This window comes from Pipra filicauda, unplaced genomic scaffold, assembly GCF_003945595.2.
Source record: "Pipra filicauda isolate LSUMZ 115617 unplaced genomic scaffold, ASM394559v2 scaffold405_size854913_pilon, whole genome shotgun sequence".
NCBI lineage: Eukaryota > Metazoa > Chordata > Aves > Passeriformes > Pipridae > Pipra > Pipra filicauda.
In genome coordinates this window covers 577,890-600,710 of record NW_024104538.1, presented here as the reverse complement: position 1 = coordinate 600,710, position 22,821 = coordinate 577,890, and the positions used below count along the sequence as shown (strand labels likewise).

Below are 22,821 nucleotides of genomic sequence, written 5' to 3'. Positions count from 1 at the left end.
GCTGGACTCAGAGGCTTTCCCTTGGCTTGCACTCATGCAGTCTTTCCTAACAGTAGTCTCAACACGAGTCCTGACTGTGTTCCAGCTCCATGTGAGGACAGGATCAGGTCCTCCACTTTGCCCCGGTTTTTGCTCAGGCATGTAGCCCAACGTTTCAGAAAGGTGTTGAGTAACTTTTAATCGATGCCTAGTTTGGACAAAGAGGCAATCTGATTCATTGTGGCAGATGCATCCAGCTCACGTGCTGAGCTCTCTCTTGAGACTTTTAAGTTATTATTATTTTATTACTAACATATCTCTAAAGCTTTATTCAGTGTTTATGTGAAACATGAATAGCACTGGAAGTAGTCCAATACTCTGCATGTTTATATTGTTTTGGCATAGGCCCCCGGGGACATGGACTGGACTCTGCCCTTCAGTTGCCCATGTGGATGTAACACTCCTTGGCAGGCACACAGACCTCTACAAATGACACAGTGTAGAGTCTCTTAGGGGGAAGTTAGTTAATCCCTGGATGTGTACAAGTGCTGAATGAGACCTCTAAGGCTTTAAATGTGAATTCAGCAAAATCTTGAAACAAATAAGCAGATAAATAAGACATGGCTAATCTAGGGCCCCCGTAAGTCAAAAGGGAAGGCAGCAGCAGGAAGGGCAGGAAATTTCTTTCTTTGGAATTTGGGCTAAAGAAGTATCCTGTGCCAAACACAAGTGAATGTCTCCATTATGTCTAGAAGACAACTGAAACATCACTGGCAAGAGTTTCTGTGGATCCTAAAATTGCTTTGATTAAATGTCTTTAGCCTCACTAGAGTGACGGTGGTCTCTGAAGCTAGAAGCAGATAGGTATTGTTTTGCTGTGGTAGAATGTCACGTGTAACTTTGGTTACAACTCAAGGGCGTGATACTGTGCTGCATCTTGGCATAGACACGCAAACCTCAAAGCCTTAATTATTTACTGAGTACTAGTTCTTCAGATAGATGCTAAGAAAAACAAAGCAATCAAATCTCCAGCTGCTGTCTCAGATGTACAAACACACTCTTCATGACCGACATGGCATGACATGACATGATGTGGCACAACATGACATTACAGTATCCCAATAAAGTTAAAACAGAATCATCTCTTATGCAGATGTATTTCATTAGTATTTCAATAGTATTTCATTACTATTTTTTATGGTTTCATTTAGTGCTTCTGACAAACAGAAGCAGGTACTTCTGAGAGTAAGAGGTGTACCTTTGGATGTATAAAAGCCGATTTTATGCTATTTTAATGAAACATACCTATATTTGTACAATCTGAGAAAACTGGAAGAAAGCTTTCAGGTATGCAAAAACATTTAATTTCTTACATTTCCAAATATGCTTAGCCCCACCGTATTCAATTAGACTAAAGATGTAAGTTAAGATTAACATAGTCTTTAAGAAAAGTAAATAACAATAGAACTACAGAGCCAGACTCTTCACTGTAGGTAAGAACATTTCCTGTAGAATATTACTGAAGATTTTTTTTTTAATGCTGATGAAGCAAATAATAATTTTTTTCTCTTTCTGAGTTTGTTACAAACTTTCATCTTTATTCATTGCACATCTAATTCAACCTTTTCCACAACTGAAAAGCTCACTGAACGATTACTACATTTAATATGAAGCTAAAATGCTTTCAGTGTTTCAACTTTCATTATCACTTGCTCTTCAAATAAATCCAGGAAATCCTTTAATTACAGTTATTCCAGTTCTACAGGGAGAAGTGAGCCTTCATAAAGTTGCTGTAAATGTCAACAGCAAGCTTGCTTCTGCATCTTTAAAAAATTTTAATTAAAACCAGTATTTTATCTACTGTTTTGATCTGTGTATGTGTTACCTTGACATCATACTGATGGGCATGGTTTCAGAATAGAGGTTTGGTGACATTATGAGTCATTTGAGTGTATTTCTTTTCAAATAGCTTCAGCTTTGGCGGGAGGGGAGTGGGGGGGAAGGGAGGAAGTAGCAATGTTGCATTAAGTTTTACTGTTAGTTTGTATCCAGCCTAAAGACTGAATAAAGTCTAAAGTCTAAACGCTTAAGACTGAATTGGACAGAAGGCAGCGTTTTGCTACAGAGCAAAGATTTAAGTATAGCCTGACTAAACAATTGAATCTGTACCAGCACATGTAACAATGCCCGGAAATAGCAGCTGACACAAGCAATTGTAAGGCCCAGTTACTCAAACATCAACAACGAATGCACAGGTCAAACACTAAAGGATTAAGCAGAGAATTGTTAATGTGCAACCATTAGTTGCAAATGCAAATCGCCCTGGCACAGCAATATGGTAATGGAAAAAAAAATTCGTTTAAATGGAAGAGTGATCATAGAACAGCATGGTGTACAAAATTGTGAGTTTTACTCTTAACAGCTACACAGTTCTAAGTCCAAGAGCAAATAAAGTCATTTAGGGAATCACCTGTCTTTTGGAAGAATATCTGACATGATTCAGGGAAGGAGTTCCAGGAAAATTTTGTTATCCCACCCAAGCCCTCCTTTGACATGTAAAGCGTGTACAGAACAAGTGTCTACAGTTCACCTTGGCAGCAGGTGACCACACTCTGCAGACCCTCACCTGGAGGTGGACAGTGGGATACCGGACTTTACATTGTGAGTCCCTTGTCTGAAACACTGATAGTTAGGGGAAAGTATATCAGGCTGAAAAACTGAAATATTGCTTTCTTATGCCCCACAAGATCAATTATACCTCATTTAGTTCCTGTGCCAATCTTCAGACAAGGTTGTACAGATTTTACTTGAGACTGGGGCAGGACTGAAGTTATCATTTCCACCAGATATGTTGTCCAGCTGAGGATATCTGTGCTTCCCAATCCGCTGGCTGGCCTTGCTGGGACACGTGCACCACCCATGTGTCCTTCAGTGCCCACATGTCCCTCAAAGGCAGCTGGTGGGCAGATTTTGGCTCTACACCTGGCTTTTGGAGGGCTGAGATGGGGGCAGGGGAAGGCAGATGGCAAAGGCTGTCAGTGCAGGTTTTGCCCTCACTGCTGAGGGTCACCGGGCTCCCATCCAGAAGAGAGCCATGAAGACAGTGAAGGGCCTTGAGAGGAAGCCATATGAGGAGCGGCTGAGGTCACTTGGTCCGTTCAGCCCAGAGAAGAGGAGACTGAGGGGAGACCTCATCACAGTCTGCAACTTTCTAGTGAGGGGAAGAGGAGGGCAGACATTGATCTCTTCTCTGTGGTGACCAGTGACAGGACACAGTGACAGCTCCCCTGAAGCTGTGTCAGGGGAGGTTTAGGTTGGATATTAGAAAAAGGTTCTGAGAGCAATAATTCTCCATGGTTCAGTAATTTTGCACCAGCCTTCACAATGTAAGTTTCTGCTAAGGTAGTTGTGGAATAAGCAAGTTTATGAATGCTTTAGTTAAAGTAGTGGTAACATAGGTATCCAGGTTTTGGATAAGAGATGCTGAACAAAGGCACTTTATAACCAGCTGTAAATACGCTGCTCAATGGACAAGTTCAAGTAAAGTTTAAGCTCCAAATAACCACCAGAGACCACCAGAAGACCCCTACTGACCAAATAAGGACTTCTAAAGAAATTCTTAGACCTAAATAACATATGTATGAAATTTATAAGAGAAATAGTGAATATGTAAGACATTTACTGAATATGTAAAATTGTAAGTAAACAGTAGCTACACTGAGCCAAGAACGGGGCACCCACATGATTAGAGGAGTTGTCCTCCTGTGTGTCCACTGCTGATAATAAAGGAATGCCTGCCCGCTAATGCTCACAAATTGAGTTTTAAGGGTTACTTATTCGCCGATTTACAGTAACAGTTCTTCACCCAGAGGGTGGCTGGATGCTGGAACAGGTTTCCCAGGGAAGTAGTCACAGCACCAAGCCTGACAGAGTTCAAGAACCGTTCGGACGACACCCTCGAGCATGTGGTGTGACTCTTGGGGGTGGCCCTGTGCAAGGGCCAAGGGTTGGACTCGATGATCCTTGTGGGTCTCTTCCACCTGAACATACTCTGTGACTGTGTGAACTGCCCGTGGCCGCTGCCCCGGGAGGACACGCGGGTGGCGCGGGACCCGCAGGACCCCACGCGCGGCTGGGGCCGAGGGAGGCGGACTACAGCTCCCGGCGTGCAGCGCGGCACCGGCACCTCCCTGATTGGGCTCTCCCTCCCCGCCCCCTCCGCGTGACGGCTCGCGCGGGGCTGTCGGCCGCGGACCCCCCGCGCGCCGGTGCCGAGGAGCCGCATGGCGGCCGCCGCCTTGTGGGGGCGGCTCGTGCGGGGGGCGCGCGGGGCGGCCGCGCGCCGCGCCTGCAGCACCGGGGCGCGCGCCAGGGCTCCCGCGGCCGCCGCGCAGGTGAGGGGGGCGCGGCCGGCGGGAATGCGGGTTTGGGGCCGGGATACCGGCGGGCGGGGGGCGCTTGTGGGAGCCGAGCCGTGCTGTGCCGTGCCGCGCCACCGCAGGTCGCCTTTGGGATTTGGCGTCCCGGGCCGCTGCCTTGTCCTTAAGAAGACGTAGTTCGTGGTGGGGCACTTGTGGTAACCGTGGCTGCGCCCGCCGGGGTGAGCGGGGGGCTTGGGCACCGCGGGCGGGGTGTGCCCGCGCGTTCCGTGGAAGTGCAACCTGTCCGTAAAATTTTGCAACGTGTCCCGGGCTGCCCGGTGGCTTGTGCGACGAACATGAGCTGGTTATGTATAGGGGGGGAGGGAAGAGTCAACAAGACGTGTAGCAATACATAATTCTGTGCCCTTCTTTTGCTGAAATGTCACCCTCACTTTGGAAGTACGTGGGACACCCAGTCTCATGGTCCGAGCTGGTTCTGTGCTCCTGCCCAGTCAAGGGAGAGATTACACAACGGAGTTTGGTCACCTCAGATCAAAAACCAAGTGGTTTGGCAGCTTTCGGTGGTTGTGCTCCCGTGGTCACACGAGCTCGCGCTGGTCCTGTTTGTTCCGGTCCTGGCGCGAAATCAACGCAGGTGTTGCCCAGATACAGCTTCTGCCGGTTAAACTCTCGGTCCCCCAGGTGAATTCGGTCTCTTGGTGTCCAAATGCAGGAGAAAAAGCTGCACGCAAAGGTTCTGTGACTAGCAGAAATAGGGCATGGCACGCAGAGTAAGCCCAGCTGGGACATGATTTATTGAGTTACTTGTGATTGCATGGATGGCTTTAACAAGCAGAAAACAAGCTAAAGCTACTAGTGACAGACTCTGTGTCGCCAGAATTGAATGCATTCACTGCCACTTACTTATTTACAGGAAACCAAATGTATTCATGCATTGCTATATTGAATGCTTACTTGAGTCAGAAATCTGGAAAGGTTATTGAGTTTGGTTGGTTGGTTTGTTCTTCCTAAGCCATGAACATTTTTATAAATTCTGATCAGAAATAGTTTTCACTACTTCCTATAGATCCGGTAGCTCTAACAATCATTCAGGAATACTTTTGAGAGAGCTTGGTTACAGCATCCATCTCTGAAAGCCCTACTTCCTTAGGGGACAAAAGCCACAGTGGCTGGAAGAACAGAATGGGTGATATGGGTTTGTGTCACCGTAACTGTGAGAGGTGTGGCAGGGCACTAGTGGCTCATACCCTGCAGGGTCTGAGAAGCAAAAACAAAGACACTGAAAACTTAGTAACTATACAGTGATAATATACTCATTGCTCCTTTCTGTTCCCAGTCTCTCCTGGGATTCATCTGTAGAGAGGAGCAATTGGCATTGCAGCCATAGGAGACAGTGAAATGTGCTTTCAAATGACAGGATGATTAAACATTCAAAATAATTGTGAATACTGCTTGACTGTCTTCTGTGCTAGAGCTGAAAGTATTCATGGGTTCTGTTTAGTTTCATGAGATTTTGGAGGCGGGATGGGTGCAAAGGGGAGAAGAGCCCCTTTTAAAATGGTCATTCCAGCTGTGGAAGGAAAAACTCTATAACTCAGGAGCTTCAGGAAACGGCGTAAAGGCTGTGCCCAAGGCCATCCACTGTAAGTCTTTAGTTTAGGTTCTAAACTGTGGAGTACAGCCACCAGTACAGTGGCTGTACTGGTATTGTGTGGTAAACAATTTGTTTGTATCTTAGTATTTAAGATACAGTTGTCAGTCTCAGATATACACAGAGTGCAGTTTCATTTTCTAAGACTAGAAAAGGGCAGGTAGCAACAGGCACTCTGAAAGCAGCATTTTCACAGTTGCTTGGTTGTGTACAAGCGTGGTTTGGGGTTTTTTTGTTTCTACTAATTCGCAGTTAACAAAGTTAGTTGGATGCCACCCTGTCATCTTGTATGCCTGATGATATGTGTCCAAATTATATTTTTTAATTAAAATAAGTATGTAGGATGACCTATTTCTACTACAAAACTGTATTTTCCAGTACGCTAGAAAAAGTAATTTCTATTTATTTTCTTACTTTTTATTTTATTGTAAACTGGAAGTTTACTTGCAAAAACTCCAGCTTTTTGAAACAAAGGAGGAAGATGAGAGGACTCTTAAGATAGTGAGGCTTGGGAGCAATGACACGTATTTTTTTAAAAATCCTGCTCTAGATGTATCATGTCCAGTAAAGGTCACTTCCATTCACTCCGTCTGCTTATGTACATCCTGTAATCCAAACACAACCACCTGAAATTTTTTGTGGCCACAATGAAACCTTCACTACCAGGATGAAGTGGAAAGCCCAGCTTGCCCAGAAAGTCCTCATATGGCCCTTATTGTCGGCCAGTCATGACTGAAGCTCTCTGTGTGCTGACACTCCATTTTGCGGGTAGCTGGTCGCAGTCCCTGGGCAGTACTCGCTGTGCCAGTACTCACAACTGTGGCATGCTGTTTGGGGTCAGCTGTTGGGCAGCAGCTGCTGAGCCCTCAGACAAACATTTGTCTTGGAATTCTCAGCTTAGACCTCATTCTGGCACTTGGCCTACTTAGACCCGTTTCAGCCTCTGCGGTTGTCTAATTTTCAGGTTGAACCAAGGACATTATGTCACTGCTTCCCTACAGACTGAGATGCTAAAAGTGAGGCATGAAAGAGAAGAGCTTTAGCTGAGTTCTGTCCACGATGGTGCTGCAGCAGCTTTAGGTGCTACATTGGGGTGGCAGCAGTGGTGCACAAACCCAGAAGGATTGCAGGAACTGAAAGAGCTAGCAGGTGCCAGGGGCAACACTAACAGTGACATCAGTACACAGGTTGTGGTAGTCCCTGAGGCCTGTGCAGAAGCGTTTGCAAGCATTACTGTTTTGTAGTGCACAAATATTACTGGGGATGAAGTGAAGGTGGAAGAGTAGAGCAAGGACGGTACTTGATCTTCAGCTCAAGTTCTGTTCTCTGCCCCCTTGTTTTTAAATGAGCCTTTCTAGTATCTGTCAGTTTGTGGTGTTCCTGGTGGTTATTGATACCTCTGGTGACAGCTTCCAATTTTGCTGTATTGTTAGAAGAGTTCTGGAAATCACAGGTGAATTGGCAGGTCTGAAGGGTTGACAGCTTGTCAAAATATAGCTGCTAGGTGCAGTCATGTAAGCTCTTATTCTTTCAGTACTGGTATAGAACATGTGATTGACAGCCCAGAGAGAGAACCTGTTTTTTTCATGGATCAGATAAAGCACACCTGTCACCTGTGTGACAGGTCATACTGCTCCATGTGCAGAAGTGTCTCCTGTTGACTATGGAGAGAGGGGAGTGGAGACTTGTGGGTTATAGCCATCCCTTTTGAGTGAGAAAGTTATGTGGTTGGGCACTGATATGTTAAAATACCCTATCCGCCTTTTCCTATTTCAGGGAACTGAATAACCCTTTTCCTGTAACCTGAGAACTGTAGCAGGCAGCTTTTGCTTTCTTCCTGCTCCAATGGCTCTCACACAGGCTGCGAGTGATTAGGTTCAACCTCAACCAGTTCTTTCCCTTCAGAAAATCATATTTACACAACAACCTGAGAGAATGTTTCATCCTTGCCCTGAGTTCCCAGGAAGGCAGCTGAGTTTATATCTATGATATTTGGCCTTTTCTGTGGTATAGATAAAAATATGAGTCAGTGCTGGGTGCAGTTTTGGTAATACAGGATCCGCCTCTGCTGGAGCTCAAGTTAGTGCTACTGAATTCCTCATGGGTGTCTCCTAATTCCTCTGTGCTGACTTCAAACTGGACAGACACTGAAATAACAGCTTAAAAATTCCTTCTCCAGTCATTCTTCCCTTCCAGACAAGCCCATCTCTGTACACAACAAGAAGCTGATGGAAAGAAGTTCTAGTAGCTTTGAAAGCGTTTTTCTTTTCCCTGTTCTAAAACCCACTACGTTGCAGCAGAGTGCAAAAGTTATTTCCAATAGAAACTTTAAAGTTTATTGACACCAACTGCCTGCTGAGTGCCTGTTCTTTTAATGCTGCTTCTTAACAGTTCACTTTAGAGTAATTAATGAAGGGCAGTGTTATTCCTGTTATTTCTTTGCCTGTAACAGCCATGCGGGTGGATGGCAGACCAGGAACAGAACAGTCTCCTGCATCCCACTCCAGTGGTGGCTCCTTCTGAAAACAGGAAATTGTTTTAAGCATCTTAGTGTCCTTGCAAGTATGCAGTTTTGGCTTCCATTATATACAAGCATTGGGTCTCCCTCTCTTGCCACCTTTCTGTCGGGAAGGACAACTTTTCATTTCTTTCTCTCCCTGTAATGCACACTCTGAAACCAGGAGACAGGAGGTTCATACTAATCTGTCTTCAGGTGGAGTGGGTAAGGATCCTGAAAAAGATGCAAACAAGAGTTATTGAGAAAGAAACAGGAGAGGAGAGCTCCCACAAAAAGGGCACAGATAATCTTAATAAGCATGGTAGTGCTTTCCCTCTCAAATGTGAACACCTTTCCAAAATAGTAGGAAGGAGAATGTCAGAAATCCAACGAGGCCAGAAAGCAGCACAGTTTTTAAGAGAAAAATACTTTCATGTTGTGGTTTTTCTGAGTTTGACAGATTTAAAATATCTTTAGATTTAATCTGTTCAGGGACGAGTTTTCTAACTGGGGAAGAAGAAGAAATGAAGTCTGGATATTTACCTGGGCTCTTTGACTTAACCCTGCTTGTATTCTGAGAAACCCTCACAGTAAGTGCAAGAGAGCCAGCATTTCTGTCAAAGCAAGGGATTTTCAACTTGGGGGTTTTTTGACTTTCTGAAGAAGGAAGAGAGGAAAGAACACATGTAAGGGTGAGCAGTGTGTGGCTGCAGAGGGATTGCCACTGACCCATTTGGTGCTGCAGTGAGGGAAGGCCAGGTCTGGGGAGGGCTGGCCTTGCGCCCCATACCGCTGTGCTGTTGTGGCCACTGCTTCTGAAACTGAAAGGGATTGCTTCCTTCTGGCAGAAAAGCCATTGCGTGGAAACTTGTTCTGCAGTTTTAGCACGGGTAAACAGATGCTTTCTGGGGTTTGAAATAGCCACTTTCTATCTCCTTTATCTTCTCTAGCCCCCCCCCCCACTGCCATGGATGTTTTTAGAGATCTTCTTATTTTACCTCAAAGCTGTTTGCATCAAGAATTGTAGAGGATTATTTAAAAGTTAGTGAAAAAATTGCGCTGCCAAGAACAACTGCTCCTGTAGTGTTAGCACAGCTGGAAACAAAATTGTTGCAGCTGCTGATGGCTGAAGTTGGGTCTCTCCCCAGATAACCTTTGCTGTCTGGCTGATTTGGTCACTGAGGGTCTCTCTGCCTTCCACCCACCACAAATCTTTCTTAAAAATGTTTTCAGAATAAAATGTTTTGAGGAACCATACCTGGGTTTATTTTAGTTGACCTTTTCTAGACTTCTTGCAAGGGCTGTGTCACAGTACTGTGCAGGGTTAACTCCTATAGTTACTAGTAGTGATCGGAGCCAGGGAGCTGATGTTCCAGCCCTGTGTGTTTCTGCCCAGTCCCTTGGCATTATCCCATACATGCTGATTTTAGTATGTCTGGGGATTTCACAGGTCTGTTTTTCACTAGATGTACGTCATGACTTTTGCTTAGGTGAGCAGTTTAAATACCCATTTGTCTGGTTCCTCATTCTACATCTTAAGTTTATGTCAAAACTTTATTTAATCCTTTGCCTGCTGCAGCCTATCAAGACAAATTAGCATGATTTCAGCTTGAGGCACAATTCTGCAGCTGATTCCCACACACACACACACTTTGTGAACACCATGTATACAGAAATGGGTTTTTATGTGCTTTTTCACTGGAGATGAAATTCACTGTATGTTCAGGAGTTGTTTAGCTTTCTTCTAGTTTTCTTGGCTGGCTATTAGATGTCAGTATGTGGTTAACTAACAAGGACCCAGTGAAGGTGGTTCCTTTAATTATTTTGTGTTCTCTGTTTTGTTTTGTGATGTTAGGCAGCTGGCCTCTATCATGAGTTATTAAATTGGCCTCCTATAAAATGTTAATTTAACTGTGATGTAGTAGATAAAAAGACTCGACAGGGGTTGAATTATGTTGTTTGTAGATGTTTGTATGTAGTGCCTGAACCAAGCTGATAAAAGTATAATGGTAAACTTTTGCTTTTCTGCAGTACTGTGATAAGAGCTGGTTCAGTTAGTGTGTTTTACTTAGGGTATCAAAATATTTTCCAAAAGTAGCAGAGTGGTTTCAGCTGTGCTTTACAGGTGTAGAAAAATAGATATAACATGGTAGTTTGAAATTCATGGGCTAAAGGCAATGGGACTCCCTCTGTTTAGACCTTGCTATAACCAACAGTCTTCTGGCATTGATGGTACTGATGTTTTTAAGTTATGTGGTATAAACTGTATTTGTTTGCAGCTACTAATTTAGGATATTTATTTGGATACCTAAAGTGATCGTAGAGTCACAGAATGGTTTGGGTTGGAAGGGACATTAAAGATCATCCAGTTTGAACACCCTGCCACGGGCAAGAACACCTTCTACTACAACAGCTTTCTCAAAGCCCATCCAACACTTCCAGGAATGGGGCATCCACAACTTCTCTGGGGAACCTGTTCCAGTGCCTCACCATCCTCACAGTAAAGAATTTCTTCCTGATATCTAAGGCTGCTCTCTTTCAGTTTAAAGCCATTCCCCTGTGTCCTATCACTCCACGCCCTTGTAAAAAGTCCCTCTCAGCTTTCATGTAGCTCTGTTTAGATACTGGAAGGTGCTATAATGTCTCCCCAGAGCCTTCTATTCCCCAGGCTGAACAAACCCAGCTCTCTCAGCTTGTTTTTGTAGGAGAGGTGCTTCAGCCCACTGAGCATCTTTGTGGCTTCATCTGGTCTTGCTCCAGCAGGTCCACATCCTTACTATGCCCTCATTCTAGAAAGCAAATACTCATACTTCCTAAAAGTTGTGTTGCTGTAGAATATATTACATTGCTCTTTAAGAAAACCCTAAGATTGTAAATAGAAATCACTTTTAATATTCACTTCATGACAGTTAATAAAGACATTATTAAAATTCTGAATTTTATGCAGGTTGAATAGGTGTTCAGAATCATATATTTCTCTTCCAGTTTCACCATGCCCTGTATTATTTATCATCTTTTAACAGAGACAAGCTTTTTGGAAGTACTCTTTTATATGGGTTTAGACAGGAAGACCTTGTTGGAAACAAGACATCGTGAAACATAATTGTACATAGAAGTATTTCAGTTATGTCTTGCACATGAAAGTTGGTAGGAACACAAGCAGAGATGGCAGTGTTTCATCGACTAATAGTTCTCTTGTGCTGAAGTGCAGGGAGGACCCCTTTTACATGGTTTCATTTACCCCAGGGGTTATAGTGAGATAGGGTGGTCCTGGATCATTGATTCTGGAAAGTAAAGAGACAGGCAACTGAAAAAAAACCAAACAACCTCCTATTATGGACAAAAAACCTGAAGCATCTGTGGCAAAGAGGCTGTATCTTAAAATGCACAGGGAAGATTGTAAACAGTTCCATGAAATTAAGTAGTGACAAAGTTAATCAATAAATGGTCAGTTTTGATCATAAAGACAAGTCATGGGTTTTTTCTTGTGCAGCTGTCCCTATGGGGAAAAATGGAATAATAATTATCAGTTCAGCTCAAAGTTAATATTTATACAGCAAGTTGACAGGGTCACTGTTCAAATATTTAACACTGGCTTGTTTTTGTTACAGGAGTTGCAAAGCCCAGGAAGAGGACGCTTTCTACTGGAACATGCTGCCCCCTTCTCTCCTTTTTTGACAGACAGCTTTGGGCGTCAGCACAATTACTTGCGAATTTCTTTGACCGAGAAATGCAACCTCAGGTGTGAGTGTCTGCTGGGTTCTGTGAACAAACCTCTTATACCCATATTATGCAAAGGCCAAGACTTGAGTTAGGGTGTTATTGCTGTGTTGGCCTTGTGCTGTTTTTTGTCTTCACAAAGTAATAGAAAAGGACAGATAGGCTAATTTGGACCTGAGCTGCTGGTGGGATGAGGAACCAGGAGCAAGCCTAGGGATCTTCCAGTGACAAGTGGAAGTGACAGGTCTTTTGTCAGACTTGGTGTGGTTGGGATAATGATGCTTGTTTGCTATACCTCAAGTGTGTAGTAAGTAGGAGAGCTCATACCTAGGCGTTCCCACAACTGCATCTGCAGTTTGTAGCAATGTCCCAGTGCTTGCCAGTTGAATTTGGTGTCTGTGTTTTGTTGCCTGTGTATTTTGGTGCTGAAAAAAATCTCCGGAGCAGTTAATTAGGGGTGAGATAAGAAAGGGTTTATTTGCCAAGGCAATAGGTGATATAGACGCGCGCGCAGGCCATGCCCGAGAGGTTACATTTTATAACATTATCCATCCAATCCCAGATGTGTCCACCCTTTGGCCCTTCCTCTGGTCCTGCCCCGGGCCCTCCCCCTGAGAATTGGGTCTGGGGTCTTTTTGGGACCACTTACTTCATCATCTTCAACTTCATCAGAGTACAAAGGGTACATGATTACCTAATTTTTGACCGTACTCTGTGGTTTAGGCCCTGATACGCTGTTCTCCAAACAGTCTAGGCCTTTGCCTTGACAAAAGACTAAACACTGCTACTGAATTCAGGGGTAGGTTTGATATAGAAGGCATAGAATGGGGTAAAAGGGTTAGGGAATGTGTAAACAAGGGAAAGGAACAAGGGGACAAAGGGGTTTCTGCTTTTTAAAACCTACAATTCTTACCAATCTTACAAATATTAGAAAAATAAAAAAACCATTAGGGGCTTAAGGCATCAGTTTGAATGCAGGTTAGATAGAAATAAGATTAGCTTTTCCTTCAAAGTGGATCCACTGTAGTTTTGAGACACATAAATGAGTCTTGGGTTTTCTTCTGAGGGAAACCAGGAAAGTGTTAGGAGATTGTAAAGTTTTGCAAAATTGGTGTCATTTGACATCCATTAAAGACAGCAGCACTTGGTGCATTTTGCCCATCAATATTAGATTAATTGTTGCTGGTTATTTTTTTCTCCTGTGTATTTCGCTAATTTTTGTTTCAGGTCAGTACTGTATGCCCGAGGAAGGTGTTAAGCTGACTCCTAAATCAGAGCTACTAACTGCTCAGGAGATAATCACCCTAGCCAGACTGTTTGTGAAAGAAGGTGTAGAGAAGATCCGCCTGACAGGTGGAGAGCCACTCATCCGTCCTGATGTGGTTGATATTGTGGGTGAGTTCCAAATCAATACAGTGTGTTTCAGAGTGACTTCGTGCATATTGATCCAAGAATTACACTTACAGCTATCTACTAACACAGTCCAGCAACTTGAAGAACAACTATTTAATGATGGTACTTTTTCCCAACAATACAAGATAGTTCCTTTCAGAAAACTTCCAGTTCTGCTTTGCTGCTTGAATGGAATTTCTCTCTCTTTTTATTGCAACCACTGAACTTAGCGTTGTCTTCATATTCAACATCTATCAGACTAGCTTGCAATAATGCAGCCTTAGGGTGAAAAATCAAGAATTGATGTGACCAGGTCCTCACTGGGGAGGAACAATTGAGATGTTCTTACAAACAAAAGAAGCTGTCCTTTTGATTTTGAGGTGGGTTGTTATTTGTGGGTTTGTTTTGTTACCTTGATAACAGATGTCACTTGTGTGTGTAATAAGGAATGGTGGAAATGCCTATGTTTTTACAGCTATTGATGAAGACTATTACTTCAATGGAAAGTAAATTACTGGGTAATTTTTACAAGTCTATCTCCTTTGATTGGTATTGTGTTGGCTGACTGTGCCTGGTTTTTTTCTCGAGCCAGGTGCTTTTTTGCTCTTTCCAGAGTCTCCTATGTTAAAAAAATTGGAATAACTTCATATGGTGTCAATGTATTAGATTAAGGCTATGTAGGTGGCTGCACTTTGGTGTATTGTACACAACTGAACTAGTCTGTTTCTGCAGGTATACTCTTATAAGTACTGAAGAGAGGGTTAAAATGGAAGATGAAGGTCTTGAAAGAAGAGAAATTGCCTAGCAATACAGTGAGTTTTGATGCAGAAAACAGTTGGTGTCTGCCTCTGCTCTTTTTTGTTCAGGATTTGGAACACCGTTATGGTCTTTTCTAAAGGAAGCAGCAAAGCAGTGTAGTATGTAAAACTGACCTGTTTATAGCTGGAAAAGGTATGGCTGGAATGAACTGGCTTGGGTCTTCTTGAACCTTGATTGTGAGGGGTCATGGAGCTGCACTAACTTAATATTTTTACAACTCTGGAATATCATTGTCTAGGACATTTTGCCCTCACATGATAGGTTATTTTTTATATAGCATTGAGAGCTATGTTCCTTTTGAGAGGTGTGTTTCTTTCAAGAAGTCATTCCCCATTTCTAATGATAATAGGTATAATTATTTGCTCCTATAAAGGGAGCCAGATTTATAAAATAGGTTGCAATTTAAAATATAATAAAGCTTTACAGTTCAGCATATAGTATTGGCATGAAAATTATTTGAAATCAACAATGTCATCAGCTCAGTGTAGAACTTTCTTTCCTAGTGTATGCATCTTTTTTTTATTTATCAGTGTTAGCTAGTGACTTTTTATACTCAACACAGCTACTCTGATGTTGATGATCTAAGTGGAGTAGTCAGGTCACTGCAAAATAATTATTGCATTGCTGCAATTCTGAAGTATTAGAATTGGAAGGATAGAAATCTTTTTGTTTTATTTTGTTTTACTCCAAAGATAGAATTCTCAAAGGTTGATTTCTGTGCCCAAAAGAGGGAGATGGATCTTTTTGAACCAATGAGTTTTCGTTATTCTGCCTCTGTTACAGTTCTCAGCTGAACTTTGACGGATTCATAGTGATCACTTAAATGGAGTACAAAAGTTTTGGGGTGAAGGTAATGTATGTTAAGATGATTGTCCCATTGCATTAGTTCATTCTGTCATGGGTTTGTATGAGCCTGGCTGGTTTTTTTTTAAGACTTTATTGAAAGTTGGCAAATTAAGTCTATAAACACTTTCTGACTTCTCAGCCTTTGGTGTTACTTTATGGTGCCCAAGTTTGGGATCCAGATAAAAGTCCCAAAACTAAATAGGTCAATGTAACAAGTATGGGAAAAGTCATTGAAGGAAAAAACAGCCCAAAAATGTCTTCTGCAGAATTTGAGTAGAGCACCTTTATTGAAGCCATCTTGGCACATGGTACTGCTTTGGTCTGGGATAGAGTTAATCTTGTTTTCTAGGTGGTTTATAGAAGCTGTCTACAATATCTCATATCTCAGGTGCTGAATGGGGTTGAGATTTAAGTTAGGTTTGTTTTCAGCAAACCTTTCTCTCAACTATAAATCGTCTGTGAAATATCAGTAAAGCTCAAAAATATTAATACTGGATTACTATTAATAAATTTTTCAAATACTCAAATTCAAGGTTTTTTTGTTGTTCCAATGAACAAATGTGATTTGAAGCTATTGTAGGAGACCAAATATTTGTTCACGAAGCCTAGCCATGAGGAGACCAAGGTGTTCAGCAACCTACTACAGTTCTTTAGATTATTTAAAATCTTTTAATACATGCACATATATCAACTATGAGTCCACAACTAACACTTACTGAAAGCTAAATTATGTCCTGGGGACTGCTGAAAACATATGTTTGAGACTTTCCTGATTGTGGAATGTAGAATCCATCTCCTTTGGGATACTCAAAAGTATAAATAAGCACTGGATATAAACTGTGTGATAGCTGTTTATTATTAATAGTCTGAGAGGTACACAGCTCCACTGAAAAAAATAATTTTCCTCGGGGTGGAGGAGGGTTGACTGGATGACTTCTTATAGCAACATACACATTTCAAGAGTGAAGTGGTATAGGGTAGACTTTTTAGTTCATGTATTAAGAGATATACATACCTTTTTGAGACTCAATCAGAGGTGCAATTAAGGAGGAGGAGAGTATGTAAAAAACTTGTCTATTTAAGAAGATGCTCCTGATCCTAAATGGAGAAGTAAATGTAAAAGGGTTTATTTTATGGCTTGAGCTTGACATACAATCTTGTAGTTTCATGCTATGGAATTATAGCAACTGTTCTCTTTCCTTTTCTACTTCTTAGTTTATATCAGTTGCTTTTGCTTGTGCTGATTGGTGCTAAAGCAGTGACCAAAGGTCAGCAAACAGATTTAATACAGATACAAGAAGAATTACAAAGTTATGAAGTCTCTTTAATCCCTATTGAATTTAGGGGTCAACAAGCCGAGAAACCAAGACACTGTGAACAATACACTTGGTAAAGTGTACTAACTGGTCCTTTTTAACTTGTTGGTGTTAGCATTAAGCCGTCATCTCTAATTTCTCACAGTTGACTTCTGTCCAGTTTGTTACTACAGGTGGTTCCATGTGTATTTCCAATGCCTCATCCTGTATCTTGTCTGATGAGGAGAAAGATGTGTGGATAACAGCTGGTGCTACTGTCTTTAATTTCTCCATTTAGGCTGCAGCATGATGTTAGTTTTATTCAATACCTTTTTGCATTTTACATTTCTAGCAATGAAGCCTGTATGGTACCAACTCTTTTTTTCTCTGTTGTTCTGAGGTTGAGCACTCTGTGCATTCTGAGACTATAAACAAAAGTAGTGATGTTCCTGCACTATCCTTTGGCTGCAGTATGTATACTATGCTCTCACAAAGACTAGGCTACTAGGGGTAGCTAGTAGCTAATCTGTGGCAAAATTAGGCCAGTAGCACTTATCCTCTAGGAAGCGGTTATTTTTGGTCATTTGGGAGGATTTTGAGAGGTGAATGCCAGAAAAAAGTATTTCTTGGTAAAGATTGCTCCTTTCCTTATAACCTCAGTTTGCAAATGTCTTTATGGAGCTCTTAATCATGTTGCAAAATGCTGCTGCTGCTGTAAGCTTCAGCATTTTTGCTTCGACCTGGCTTGTCCCATTCCAGAGCTCTGGGCCCAGCTTAGAGTTAATATTTTGAGAATAGCTGGGAAATGAGATAAAGCAGAAGTAAAGCCCTTATCAACATGAACAAATAGAATCGAAATAGTGAGGAAAGAAGGAACTATGAAATATTTGTGCTGTAATTACAGCTGCCTCAATAGTAAGGATTCTTCAAATATTTATTAAATAATTGGGGTGGAGGCTGTGAGAGGGGAAGCGAGGAAAAAGTACTTTACTGTGGCTCTGCTTCTGCAAGTTGTTTTTCCTATTTGTTATTGTACTGATAACTGGAGGTTTGAAAGCCTGCCCTCTGGAGATCTGGTGTGCTGAGGATTTCTGCATTTGGCTTATGAGAAGGCAGCTATTTTCTAAATTTTAGTCTCATGATATTAACTGTTTCTTATGCTGTTTTCTTTTGTTAGCTATTTTTTAGTATCTTGCGTAAGTGCCCTCCAGTTGGCTGGGGTAATGGAAATATTTCAGCTGTCAAGTGCAAGTGTTTTGTCCCTTGGATGTTGTTTGCCTTGGATGCTCTGTAATAGTCTAATATGTTGACCTTTTTCTGTTTCGTTAGGACTACATGTGGTATTTCTTTCAGAAGTTTAAAGTCACTAATCCTGGCAGCTATCCCTAGGTTAGAACTGGGTTTTGGTAAAGCATTGTAGAATAAATGTTGCTAAAGAAACACAGCTACTTCAGGTGTCAGGTGCGAAAGGGATGGCTTGCTGCTTATTATCATTGCAGAATGTAAAATTGATTTTGCAAAGCTAGACGAGGAAAAGAAGGTACATAAAATCAAAGGCCTTACTTCAAAAATAAAGTAACTATTTAAGAAATGGAGAACAAAATTAGTGTGCATTTTGATAAAACAGGACTTCATCACCCGTTTCACGTGCAATAAACTGCTCTCATACATTTTGAAATGGATTTGTGTGAAAATGGTTGTCTTCAACCAATATGGCTGGAAGGAGGCTGAAACACCGAAGTGTCCATGTTTTCCTCACACCTTCAGTGACACTTTTTTGTTTCACAAATCTTTCGGGGTTTTGGTGTAACTTACAGTTGAATTACTTCTTTTAAAGTGCTCATTTTACTTTTTATTTCCTAGGTCAACTGTACAAGCTAGAAGGGCTGAAAACCATTGCTGTCACAACTAATGGGATCAACTTAACCAGACTTCTGCCCCGACTGAAGGAGGCAGGACTGAATGCCATTAACATTAGCCTGGATACTTTGGTCCCAGCTAAATTTGAGTTCATTGTCCGAAGGAAAGGTACAAACTTATCCTCTAAGACAACTGTGTTAATACCTGCAAGAATGTTCTGAGTTGTCTGGTGTATCTTTCACACTCAGTTACATCAGGAGGGGAGTGAATTGCTATCCTTCTGGGGCTAGGAAAAGCAGTCTGTAGTAGCTTACTCAATAGTGACTCTTTTCCTTCTTTCTATAATGCTTAGGCAGGTAGAGCCCCTTCAGTTGGAGCTGGTGAAGTAGATGTTCAACTCACCAGAGTCAGTGGGACTGTGACTACAACTGCCAGTAGTAGCTGGCACTGTGACTGGTTAGTCATAGATCTCAAGAGGACTCTCCAAATCTTGTGTTGGTCTTGTGTGCTGCCCTTCTTTTATACTGTTCACAAAACCAGATGTTCCTCCTATAGCAGCCGGGGACTAAGATGCCACAAGAACTGAACTTCTTGTCACGAATAGTGGCCTGTTCTGGAAGTTATATTTGGGTGTGCTAACAGTGGTCTCACTTGTGGTTAGTTATGTTCCCTATCTCCACTATTTTTTAATAGGGATAAACATAAACCATGCCTGAGGTAATCTGAGGAGGGCTGCTAGCTTTGTAACTTCTCTCCAACTGAGCAAGGAATTCCACACGAAGTTTCAAAAAGACTGGATTTTCAAAAAGACTGGATTTGCCCAGTCTTACAGATTCTTGCTTAAATGAATCCTAAAGCTCATCATGGAGTTCAGCTTCATGGTTGGGCTTTCTTCCAAACTAAAACTGGTAGGATCTTCTGTCATTCTCTTTCAGTCCCGTAATGTAACTTCGGCGATCTGTGAACTAATTCAGGCAAAACCTCTAAGTAGCCACCAGATGGTGCAACAGCCTAAGATAGATGCAGGGATGTAGCAAACCTGGAATGCAGTGAGAAGTAATGTCAGCATTTGAATCACTGCTATCAAATCAAAGTTCTGCTGGCAGGCGCAGAAAGGCTCTCTCTAGGAGCACTACTTCAGGTTTCTATATCATGATGCAGAAATCTGTTCCTGTTGTAAATCTGACTGGAGCATTACCCTTCCAGCATAAGCTGTTGCATTAATCTGGTTGTTTCAAGGCAGAATTGGCTCCCAGAGCGGTATCTGGGAGTATCTAATCACAAGCAGGTGTTGACTATGCTCTTTCCTTCTGCTCTCTGCATTTGAATATTACCTAGTTTGTGACATTCATTAGAAACAAGCCCTTCTTTTGCTACTGAAGGGGCAAACCTGAGCCTCCAGCTCCTGAATTATAAGGCCACAGCTCTTCATATCTGATTGGAAGCTGTTAGGAATGTGCTGGTTATAAAGTAAACTGAAAGTTATTAGGGGATGTGGGTAATTTTTATTTGTATAAATGTTCTCTTCCCCTCTTTCTCCTTTAAATAAAAAAGGATCTTTAACAACAAAGAGAGAAATTGTTCAACTGAACAGCATAGAGAATGAACAGGGAAGTTTCTATTAGTCAATACTTTTAAAGAGGAGAATAAAGTCTCCAAATCATACTTTTTTTTTGGAAGTGGAGATCAGGTAAAAATAGTAACACTGAGTAATGGGGTTTTTTTCTTTTCTTTTGTTAGGGTTAAGGGCTGAAATGATGTAAAAATACTTTTTTATTGTTTGGTTTGTTGTGGGTTTTTTTGTTTTGCCTTTTTTTTGTTATTGTTGTTTTCGGTTTTGTTTTTATTGAGGGTTTTTATTTAATAGGGGATTTCCAAGTATGGAATGAGCAGAGAATAAAGTGCCTGTCCTACTCTGCTACCCTGTCTCCTGTGGCAGTTCCAGAGCCAACAAGATATAGCTCTGTTAAGGTGAGAGGGATTCCTGGTCTTGGACTCCTACAGGCTGGTAACTTCTCTGGAAAGTAAAGGTGTCATCTGATTATGGAGCTTATCAGGAGCTCAAGAAAATTGGAATCAATTTTTCCACTCCACTGGAAAGTCATTCTAGGCTTTTAAGAAAACATTGAAAATATGTATCTTTGGTGCAAGTGCCCTGCATTACATCTGCTCTTACTTCCAAATAGTTGGGATAGAGGAAATGACTGAGATCACCAGAGATTTCACTGATGTCTGAAAGCCTGCTAGAGGACCATAATGTTTCTATTTCTTCCCATCTACCACATTCTAAGGAATAAACAAATGAAAAGTGCTTGCTTCCAGGTAGCCAGTCTAACATGTTTCATAGACCGTGCCTTCTTTTTTTGTTCAGTACAAGGAAAATGAGATCATATTGTACTGTAGTTGTATCCTTAAACGTTGGCCTGAAGTCTTTCTTGTTTTAAGGATTAAGTGGTGGGAGGTGTTGTTCCACATAGGATTGTTCTGGATGGGTCTAAGGTTCTCTGTCCTTCAAAGTTGGCTAAAGTTTTGATTTCAGAAGAAATCTAATATGACAAAAATATTTAAATGTTTCACTGGGCAGAAGAGGAGAAAGGTTGTCATTTTGAAATATCGAACAAAAACTTAGCAAACTTCTGCAACTTGACAATGTTTCCCAACACAATGACATCTAGTATTCATTTCTGCTCTAATATTTTGAAATGTTTTGATTTTATTCTTGTTGTTCTATTGCCACACAAAGACTTTGATTCAGAAGGGATGTTTCAATAAGCATGGCAATACAAGCGAACTAACAGCTTTTTATAGAGAAAAAACAGAAAGCATTAACATGAAAATATGAAATGCAATAACAGATTTTTAATTTTTTACTGTAACAAGTTTTTGTTTCAAATAATCACCTTGCCCCAAAAATATTTTAATGGAAGTAAGTTCATAGTTGTTATTCAGAACAGCTGAATTTTTTGTTTGCTTGTAGAGATTTTTGAGAGTTTTTCTAAACCACACTCATGTGCTAGCATGGCAGGAGGTAAGAGGCAGACCTGGGAAGGTCACTGAGTTAGATGCATTGCAAGATGTAATCCTGTTCAATACCTCTGCAGTGAGCTGAGCCCAAGCATGAGAGGTTTCAAACATGTGGAGTTTTTGATCTGTTGCTTGCCAGTGGTTGCTTCTGGCCTTTTTAGTTATGTTCAGTTTCACCTTTCTGCAATCCTGAGGTTACATGTAAGATTTTCTGAGCAGTTGCAGAGACTTTTGATCCCATTCGTGGCTCTGGATTGTGCTTACAGCAGTGTATCGTTATGTCTGTTGCCACATTCTGCCTGCAAACTTGCTTAATTGGAATGCGATCTACCACGGGTGCTGCAAACTTTCTGGGCACATGCACAAGTAGGTGATGATTGAGAAAGGTGACAAGTCGTAACTTCAAACAGTTGCTTGCAAGAGTTACTTCACTGTCTTCTATGTGCTCTTCACCTCTCGTTTTGCAGCCAGGACTAGCATTAGGACTGGCTTATAAAACAATTATATCGTCTGCTTTCCTGTGCCCACGCTTTATAATGTCTTTACCAGCCAGAGAGCAGTTAAGTGAAATATTTGTCTCTCTCCTTTTTTTTTTCCTGACTTTAAACTCATCCAATATTAAGTATGCACAGAATACTGTTGGTTTATTGCTTATTTCTGCTAAATACCTACAGACTAAGGAAGGTATGATCTCTTCACTAGAGATTCTGAGTCTCCAGTAGATAATAGATAGGGAAAGGTGGGTGATGGACCTATGCAGAAAAACATATGACTAGGAACAGCACAGGGGTGGTCAACACAAACTTCTGGAACGTTTTGCCCTTTTACTAGCATGTGTGAAGTATTTTGCTATTGAAGACTGTAGCTTTGGAAGAAGGAGCTTAGTCTCATGCAGTGTCTGGTCTCTCACACCTGAGTTTCATGTGCAGAATGGGAACAGAACTTAGTCTAGAACCTGGCAGGGTAGAAGAGACATTCATGAACACGGTGCTGACAGCTGAGCACACCCACTGTGCACTCAGAGCTCGGTAGTTTGCTGTCTTGTTCTTGCTACTATTCACCTTTGTTCTCCACCACTTGGTGAGTGTGTCAGCGAAGGAATAATATGTCAAGTCTAAAATGATATCTTTGTGAAAGGTCTTAACTTTACACAAAGATGACAGAAGAGGTGGTTTGAATGAGATAATTAAGAGGCTCTCCTAAAGGACTTTGGAATTTCAAAACTGCATTGTTGCTTTATTTTTCTTCCAACTTTAAGAGGTAAATGTAGGGGCAAAGATACTTCCCCTGAGTCAAATATATTTTTTGTGTCTGAGAGAAGCTGAAAGGTGTAGGCCACCAAACGGTAGGATGAAG

The 22,821-nt window shown here is 41.7% G+C and overlaps 1 protein-coding gene across 7 annotated transcripts in view; it reads left to right on the top strand.

Annotated features, from left to right (window-relative positions):
• The first annotated feature begins 4,310 nt into the window (after window positions 1-4,310).
• Window positions 4,311-22,821, top strand: part of MOCS1 (molybdenum cofactor synthesis 1) — a 31,468-nt gene continuing 12,957 nt past the window's right edge. For 3 of the 7 annotated variants that reach the window (XM_027748871.2, XM_027748873.2, XM_039385338.1), the window contains exons 1-4: window positions 4,513-4,579; window positions 12,121-12,253; window positions 13,457-13,624; window positions 18,445-18,609. In XM_027748871.2, coding sequence (XP_027604672.1) covers window positions 13,468-13,624; window positions 18,445-18,609 — 322 coding nt within the window. In that variant the 5' untranslated portion in view covers window positions 4,513-4,579; window positions 12,121-12,253; window positions 13,457-13,467. Of the gene's footprint in view, window positions 4,374-4,512; window positions 4,580-12,120; window positions 12,254-13,456; window positions 13,625-18,444; window positions 18,610-20,308; window positions 20,413-22,821 lie in introns of those variants that run through there. The other 4 variants (XM_039385337.1, XM_039385339.1, XM_039385335.1 and 1 more) reach the window with 4 other exon arrangements.